The 9345-nt window shown below is 45.4% G+C and overlaps 1 protein-coding gene across 1 annotated transcript; it reads right to left on the bottom strand.

Moving 5' to 3' along the window:
• Window positions 1-680: 680 nt before the first annotated feature.
• LOC135991740 (trefoil factor 2-like) lies at window positions 681-4756 on the bottom strand. Its single transcript, XM_065640582.1, is given in 5 exon segments — window positions 681-697; window positions 1720-1869; window positions 3459-3605; window positions 4590-4687; window positions 4689-4756. Coding segments are annotated over 5 exon segments (480 nt in total).
• Window positions 4757-9345: the final 4589 nt, after the last annotated feature.

Genomic DNA, 9345 nt, shown 5'->3' with positions numbered 1-9345 from the left:
CTTTACTGTGCTCTCAGTCAGCTGAAGCAGGGCAGTATCCGAGCTGCGGTGCCAGGCATTAAAGACATCCAGGAGAAAGCAATCATACGTGCCTGGGGACCAGGAGCTTCTCCTGTGGCTGGCAAGACACAGCAGCCTCTATTTCAGGTATAGGCCAGGGCCAGCGGGACCTGTTTCTTGCTGTTAGTGTTGCAGAGGCTTTTCCTGAGCATGACCCAGGGAACCCACCTGCGGGGACTCTGGTTAACAGTGAGGGTGCGTGATGATTCAGCTCTGTGTTGCATCGGCAGCTGGGGCCCGTGATGGTTTAGGTACCAGGTGGGTACCTGCATTCCCGAGCTGCTCCGTGCCCCACTGATAGTGGCACCAAGGGATCAGCAGCACCAGAGACACGGTGATGCAGAGAGCAGGAGGTGTCTGAGTCAGACCAGCTCGGTGGTCAGCTGACAAAGGTACTCTTCCCTATGTCTTGAGGGGAAAAAAAAGTCCAGACCCATAGATGTAACTACATAAAGGGAAACACTGAATATTTTCAGTATTCAGAAGGGCGAGTGACCCGTGTGAAGCTGGGTATCAGCTAACAAATGCCAGCAGTCACTTGCAAGTGTGAAGCATAACTAACACCAAGTGCCACGTTCCTTTTTGGAAGTGTTAGTGACTACTCTCTCATCAACACATTGCTAAGATGCCAAATTTCCTGGGAAACAAATACAGAAGTTTAAAATAAAGACAGCAGAGAACTCACAAATTGTGTCTTAGGTCTTTTATTACAGTGAAAACCTGCACAGTACTAGCCTACTGAAAGAATAAAAGCTGCAAGTAACTTTTCATCAGAAAGGAGTCAATCCAAGGTAAAAATGACCTAGAAATCATAGCTGCTGCAAACTGTAAAGTCTGAGTTGGGACCCTCAGCTGTTGTTTCCCATTGGAGTATGTCCAAAGATCCGAAGGCTCTCGATGAAAGTTTCTCCTTTAACAAGCTGGGGAGGTAAAGAGGAGAAGCAGATTAAGGGACATGTTTTCATCATAAATTACACAAGAAGTGTTTTTCCTACATGCAAGACATCAAAAAGGCAATTTTTTAGCAATTGCTTCTCCCTGCTACCATCCATACATGTGTTTTCCTAACTATGATTCAGATCAGTAAAACCAAACTATGGTGAATTGTTTCCAGGACAAAGTACACTGTGAGGCAGGTTGGAATTGGCTGAGGCTATTGGTTAGTTATGTTATATATGCTGAAAGGTCAATCCTAATTAAAAAAAATTGAAGCAGTGGATCAGGAATTTCTGTAAAGTTCATACCACATTTCTAAAGCAAAGCCTTTTATCTCTCATGACAAAGTAGATGTGAGTTTGGTAGCTGCACCTCTACCATCGTGTCAGCTGAGGGCTTGGGCTCACACTTGAGCCCAGGCTGCCTGTGCAGTCACATTGCCCACAAGTCTCTGGCTCAGATGCAATGGCAACACCCACTCCTCTGCGAGAAGCCGGTCTCTTCAGGGTTTAGCCACGTCTGCCCCGCTCACACCCTGGGTGAGGAAGCTTTGCACCCACACTGGGAAGGAGACGAGACCCCATCTTGCTCGTTCCCTCCAGCGTGGCCTCCCGTCACTCTGAGCTGGCAGAGGACACCAGGCCTGGGCACAGCATGGACCCTGCCAGGAGCTGTGGCGTGTCCATGGGAACACGGGGGACGATGTCTCATGCAGGACGTTACCTTCCTCCGTCATGCGGTGGTAGAAGCACCAGGGGACACCAGCGGGGTATGCCCTGAAGCAGCAGCCTTTCCTTTCGCACTCCTGAGCCGTGATGCCGGGGAAGCCGCAGTTTATCCTGATGGGAGCATCGTTGGGACATACTTTCCTAACTGCGTAAAGTAAAATGGAAGGAAGGAGGCTGTGTTACTTTATGCTCCATTTACCTGGTGGCATGATTCACAAATAAAGAGCAGGCCATGAAGGTGAGGTCAGTGAGCAGACATGACAGCCATGATGACCTTCTCCACACCAGTTTCAGGCAGCGGGTTCACCCAAGCTCTTACCATGCCTGTTAGGCAAAACTGAATAACAAGGGGTGAGGAATTGCTGCTGTGCCCCAGAGGCCAGAGGGGACAAAATTCATCCCTAGAAAAGCCTGGCAGGCAGCGACCCGGCTTTACCTTTCCTAGATCCAGCAGTGGAGTCAGGAGGTGAATGTCTCCTGTAATGGTACCACAGACACTAGGCTCAGACCAGAGTATATTTGTGACCTGAGCTAATGCTAACTCCAGAGCAGCCTGGCTAATGTGAGGAGAGGAAGATCCAGTCTCCTCTGCATGCCAACTTGAGTTATGGAAAGGAGGCAGGTCATTTAAGAGGAAATCACAACTCATGCAGGCAATTAAAAGTAAAATCACAGGTAAAGAGGTTATATTACCCAGCCTGAAAAATCTGGTTTTCCTCTCCTGAAACAGTTCTGCTCAGAAAATCAATTCTATGAAAATGACACTGTAAGCTGCTGCCATTTGTTTTTCAAGATTTTAATGAAATGCAAGCAGCGTTCAAAAGCAAGATTACTTTTTTCCTCTGACAGTTCTGAGCCCCTTTGACCAATCTGTATTCATATCAAGCTCTTTTATCCGATAATGTTTCCTTGGCATCTTCGCTTCCTTTCATTTCACCTCTGCAACTGCTGAGATTGCCCTGAACTTCTCCTAAGCAGGAGTCGCACAGTCAGCCCAGCAAGTGTAGTTTACGTTTAGTAGGTGTGTAAAACATACACCCAATCCTTGAAGGACTGGGACAGCAGCTCTTACGCTTTCTGAGAAAACAAATGCAAAAAAATGGAAGCAGGAGTTTAGAAGCTTTAGAGGGAAGAATCTAATGGAGAAAAGGATTTCTCTGGGATATTTTTGAAATTCTGTTGAAGACTGGGAGAAAAAATGGGAGAAAAAGAACCACCAAGAGGAATTATACTGGGAAACAGAAGTAGTAATTATCAAAACAGACTGGAGAAAAGGACAAAAAACCTAGAAGTTACAGCATGTCAGTGGTTTTTTGTACAGGTACCGAACAACTACAGATGGACTCATCTACTCAGGACATTCTGATTTCTTTGACATTTAGCACTAAAGTTCTCCTCAGCCATGCAGAAAACCCATGTAAATAAGTGCTGAAGATCCCTTTCTCCACCAATCAACAAGACCACAACAGGCAGTGAAATGTTTTTAAACAATCAGCATGGGTTATTTGATAGCTAGAAGGCTGAAGGAAGAGGAAATGTCTTGTGTGAAGAGGCTGAGATAGAAGACTTATGGGTAGGCAAGGTTCAACTTCGCATTTTACTACCAGTGATCTTCCAATAGACGTTTATGCCCCCTTCATTGGGTTAGGAAGAAAAGCCGAGCTGCTCCCCGATTGTACACATTTCTGCATAATCGAACACTAGGTAAATCAGTGTTTCTGGCAGAGATATTACCTTTCTTTACTTTAGGAGAAAAGCACCAGGGAACGCCGGGGACTGAAGCGTTGAAGCAGCATCCAGCCTTCCTGCACTCCACTGCTGAGATTCCTGGGTAGCCGCAGTTTCTCCGCTCCCTGGGGACCTGTTTGCACTGGCATCTTGCTGTTCAGGACAAAAATCACAAGTTACTGGCTGTCAGTTTGCACATTTTTTAGCAGAAATTCATTTGTCAGGTGTCCACTGTGAACAATTATTTTTCCCTAGACTCTGTCTGTCTTTGCAAGTGTACATTACGTGTTGCTTGCTTAGGCCAGAACTTGTGCAATTTAAAAGCTGCTTTTAAACTCCCACACATTTCAGTAAGGGCTGTACTCCAGCCTTTTGTAATCTGTGGCCTCTCTTAGGGCCAAGTCAGCCCAGCATGGTGGAGTCTCTGGACTTCAGATAGACCACATCAAATGTTAAGAACCCGTAACTTCAAAATGTCATGCCAGTGAACGTTTGCTGCTTTGCCCATCCCATGTGAAGAAAGAAAGAGTTAAGAGTCCAGTGGATATTCAAACAGGTGTAAAACCACAAAATTTTTGCATTATTGTCAAGTGACCATAGAAACACAGGATTACATGCAAATAGTTGCAGCTATACTTTTAACATTTTAAGTCTACTGCATAGTCATACACAACCAAGAAATTCTAGAGATGTCCCTAGGTGTCTGCCATTGAGTTACTTGCTTTCCACTTAGTGTCTAAATGACGTGTCTTTTATTGACGAGGCAGACTTCTTTGAATTTGTATTCATGTTGCAAAGTAGCATAAAATAAATGTCAGAAGACTACTCAGACAGAGGTGTCTCCTGTTCCAGTCCTGGTCCTGTTCTATCGAGCTCCTGGGCATGTTTGTCCCTCTGCCCTTGCAGCAAGTTCCTGGTTATTCCACTAACACAAGAGCCCACCTGCAGTCTTTTTTATTTTGCCATAGATTTCTCTGAAAAAATTAAAAAGTAGACTCCAGCTTTGGTAATAGCACCAGAGCAAGACATCTGCTGTCTTGATATGTAAACGGGAGACACACTTTTGCTGCAGTTACAATCAGGAAGATCAGGCCCACTTACAAGCCTGCGAACACAACAGCAGATGAAGGTACTTACTTGGTGGTGCCTTTCCCTCTGCCAAGGTGCTGAGGGCTATGATGAGGATGGCAGAGAGCACGCAGACCACTTTGAGATCCATTGCTCGTGGAAGGCGGGTGCCACTCTCCCTTGGAGCAGCTCGTTTTATACACTCCTTGTGTTTGCCCGGCGAGGTCTGATAACATTGTTCCATCTGATGCTTCACTCAGAGGTTGGGTTTTCTTTTGTTTAATTAGGAAACGTTGCCATGCACATTTTGATATCTCTGAGATAAATTTCTAGGCTCCCGTGAGCTACTGATCACGTATCTATTACGTACCTATAGATACATATCTATTATGTGACTCCGTAATGTATTAATTGGACATTACTGCATGTCTCTGGCAGCCCCAGCTGATTTCATTGCCATTAATGTATTTCAGACCTCTGTGTTTGTCTTCAGACCTTCAGTGTTTGCCACTACTGAAAAACACATCCATATATTTCCTATATAAGTGTATCCTTTCTGCCTGAACTTTTCCATGGCCTTGAGGTTTTGGGTTATGCTTGCTCTGAAATGGGTAAGGCAGGAGAGCTGGAGGTGTGACACCTCCGAGCTTCAGGAGACCACAGGGGGAACCATGCTGGGGAACCGAGAACTGATCCAACAGACCTGAAGAAATATAATATGTAAACAGAGAAAGTGGAAAGTGTGACTGTGAAATACTGAGCCTGGCTGAAGCCACTGTTTGTTTCCACACATGAGGCAATTTACATCAGTGTGGAACAGGAAAAGAAGTTAAGATCAGAGGAGTAAAAAAAAAAAAATCACTGAAGAGAGACAACAGCATAAAGAGGCTTGAGAGAGAAGTATCCCCTCAGCCTGTTCCCCAGAGAAGGCTATCGCTTTGCAACCTGTCCAACACCACAGGCACATGATCTGCCAAAAACAAACTTCTGAAGCACCACGTTTGACCTATTAATTTCCTAATTTCTTTCCTCCTGGTTTCAAAGTTGGCCTGTAACACAGCCTTCGGGCTGTGTCAGGACAATGGGCCTTGTGGCTTGGACTGCCCAGTCAGGCTTTAATCTCCTTTTTGGACCTTTTCCTGACATTTACTGTAACATTTCTTAACTTCTAGCTCCTTCCCAATGCTTGAACACAAGCAGAACAGTGCCGGGGAGGGGGAAACAAGCAGTGGGATAGTGGGACCAGCTCCACACCCTCTCCAAAGGAGACACCCGCAGAGCGTGCACGGCTGGCCACAGCCCTGTGGTGTTCTGCTTTGTCCCTTTTCCGTGGGAAAACACCAAGGAATTATTCCTGTTCATCTCCAGAGAGAGGATTCAATGCATCTTTTTGATCTTTGACAGAACTGTGTCTTCATGCCTTTGATTATGATACATGAGTTTGTTTTGTACCTCTTTCCTTGAAAAAGTTCAAAGTGAGAATTTTTAACTTCTACAGCTGTGTTTTGAAGGTAATTTATTTGTTGAGAAGTATTTTGAACGCTGTGGGAGGGATTTTGGTCTACAAGGGAAAAAATAACTGAGCTAATTTTCCTGCTGTTTATCTTATTTATCGCTTTATGGACTTTATTTATGTTCATCCTTGTTTAATATATTTATGGTGCTTCTCATTGAAAGTTACAATTCATAAACCAGACATTTTGTGTATCCTTCACTTCACAAGATACCAAGCTGTAGGCAGAGGAGGACAGTGCTCCAGGACTCAGCAGTTCACGTGACAGCTTTTACCTCCATCACTGGGAGAAAACGTCAGACTTAGAAAATCCAGTTTTCTCTTTATGTGCAACATCGACAGTGCTCCCAAAGGCCCATAGTGATGCCTGGTCCAGCAAAGTCTTTAGCAATTTTTCCGTCAGCTTTGTTCTCACAGTGCAGGGGGTGAGTTTGGTTGAAATGTTGCTTGTGCGTGAGAGGAAAGTGGTCATGCTGAGCGGGAGACCGTGCTGCCTTCAGACCTCCACGGGGTTCTCTATAGATTATCAGCCCATCGTGTGAGTCAGGTGAAACTGTTGATAACATTTGTCCCTCCCACCTCTTACTGGACATTAATTAAGTCCTTATCTGTAAGCTGCCACCTCTTGGGCCTGATCCCAACTGTGTGCACAAAGGCACATCTACCACTGAGCTTTTGCTGCGGAAATAGCGTATGATTGGCATCTTAAAACAAACAGACTGAAAGAAATAAGCTTCTTGTTTTCTGCCAGCGGGTTACTTTAAGATCTTTAATATATTTATATAGCAAAAGCTTTAAAATTATCTGGGGTTTCCCTGTAAATGTGTTTCCTTTCCCAAGACTGGCATCTACCTAGATTTTTTGGTAACTCAGCACAGGGTGCCCAGGCTTTGCAAGTGTCCATGGCCAGAAGGGGCTTGGAGGGCTCCTTCCTCCTCTCCAGCCTCTGTGTCCTCCCTCACCATCCTCCTTCCATCCCAGGGGTCTTTTAGCTGAACTGTGGTGCTCTTGCTTCCTTTCTCAGCAAGCAAATGGAGAAATCATAATGGCTGGTACAGACCTTCTGTCAGTAACAGGCTACAACCGTGTATTCTGATATCGCAGAGCTCTTAAAGGATGCAGGTATTTTTTTTCCTTTTCCGTTAAGAATGAAGAACTGGCAACCAACTGTACAACTTAGTTTTTCATCCTAAAGGAAGCCTTTTGTCCTACAGGGAATTTTCTTTTGTGGTAACTGTCACTATGAGTGCTGACCCGAGAAATCTGTCATTGCACCAATGCCACTGCATGTGAGCCCACAAAATAAGCCCCAAAGTTTTGAGTGCTCCCTAAAATAAATCATCATAAATGAGAAAAAAAAAAGAGACAAAAGAGGGGGTAGTCTTCAGCAATTTTGCTCCTCCCAGCTGTGCAAGAGCACTTGGCAGGAGGAGATACTCAGGTGCAGGGATAGTCTGACAATACCACTTAGATGAACCTCACTACATGCCACACATTCGCTGCAATACTGGTTTTTATGAGAGTGTTTCATACTGGGTTTTATGAGAGTGTTTCTAAAAACCACAGCAATGAGCAATACTCTCCTCCCTTATCGTCAGGCTTACTGTTTGCCTTGCTCCGACAGCCCCTGGTGCCCTGCTGTATCTCCCTCCACCCCTTTTAGAGGTACACGAGGGGTGGTGTGGGGAACAGGCAGCACACGTGTCTGCTCTCCCCCACAGTGTGGTCTGTAGGACCACAACATTTAAAGGGTGTATTTTTCAGGGTGTACTTCCCACAGGGCCCATAGGACCACTTTGTGCGGGGGCTCTACCATGAGGAGTTATATGGGCGGTTTGTGTATGGCACCGACACAAACCACCTCTGCGTGTGTACACGCCAGGTACCTACACAGCGGGCAACTGCTGCATCTGTGGGCAGGGTCTGGGCTCCCCACAGGGGGATGTTCATCTCAGAGTGCATCTCTGGATGAGATACTGTGGCTGGAATTAGGTCCTCGGCTACCTGCAGACCTTTGTGTTTTCAATAGGCAGGTTCCCACGTGCCACTTGTCCTTACAAGGTGTGGTACAGTGATGAGCTTCCTTGCTGCTCCTGATAAAACCTAAAGAAAATTAAGTAAAGATAAATAAACTAGGGGGATGGATTTGGAGCTGCAGGTTTCTGCATGCAGCAGGGATCCTGGTCTAATGGCAGATATCATTCCAGTCCTCCCCAATCCCTGGTGCAAACTAGGGTTACCTGGAGGTTGAAAAACTTGTAATAGAATCTTTAAGTGATGTTGCAGTCAATTCCTAATGTTCCTTCCTGTTCTGAGCCTGTTCTCATTTATTTCTGTGTCAAACACATATGGGAACAGGAATTTTAAGAGGCCGGCAAACTTGTTGGCATTGTGCAGGAGTGTGCATTTGAACTCAAGGAAAATTACCAGGGAGGGGTTCCCAGTAAGATTCGCAGCTCAGTGCCGGTAACAAGCATCATGGTCTTAGATTTCTATTGGGCTTCCCTAACAGACGTTATTCTCTAGCCCACATAGGAAATCCCTGTGTTTTTGAAGCTTGAAGGTCAGTAATTTGGGTGTGTGTGTGGGGCGTCTAACCATGTTATTTTTAGATATAGGTCTGTTGTAAAACATGCACAAAAATTTTGTCTCCCACAAAGCAGGCAGGAGCTGTGCTGCAGCTTGGAGGTGTCCACGCAGAGCGGTACAACCTGTGCTGCTTCCTTGGGTCACCCTTGTTGGGCACAGTCTGGGACTGGTTTTCACTTTTTTTTGTCAGGGTGGCCCCCGATTCAGAACCAACCAGCCAAGTGATGCTTCACCGGAAAGCTTAAAAATACCACATCTAGGAAAACACAGCCAGACCTAAATATAACACATGAGACCCTAAAGCTTGCAACCGTGCATGTTTTTAGACACAGACTGAAATATCAGACAGGTGAGATTTTTGGGAAAAGTTAAAGACTCATTTATATATATAAGGTCCTGGAGTCCAGCCAAAGGTTTTGCAATGCTCCAGTCACAGGGTTGCTGCTCAGTTTACTTTTGCAAGCTGTGCTACAGAAAAAGGTGTTGCATAAAAACATCAGCCATCAGAAGAGGGGCAGATATGTGTCACTAAGCAGAACAGGGGAAGAACTGAGTTAGGAGAAATTGGATATAGAAAGGAATTCTGTGACCCTCACACATCCTTAAGCTCAGATGTAGGTTACTGCAGCAGCCAGTGTCCCACCACACTTCTTGTCTCCACAAGCTGCTAAACTCACCCTCAGTGGAACCAAAATTTGAACAGGTCTGGAGAAGGAACTACAG

The sequence above is a fragment of the Caloenas nicobarica genome, chromosome 1 (genome assembly GCF_036013445.1).
Source record: "Caloenas nicobarica isolate bCalNic1 chromosome 1, bCalNic1.hap1, whole genome shotgun sequence".
Lineage (NCBI taxonomy): Eukaryota > Metazoa > Chordata > Aves > Columbiformes > Columbidae > Caloenas > Caloenas nicobarica.
Note: the sequence above shows the minus strand (reverse complement) of the source record. Positions and strands in the feature narration are given on the sequence as shown.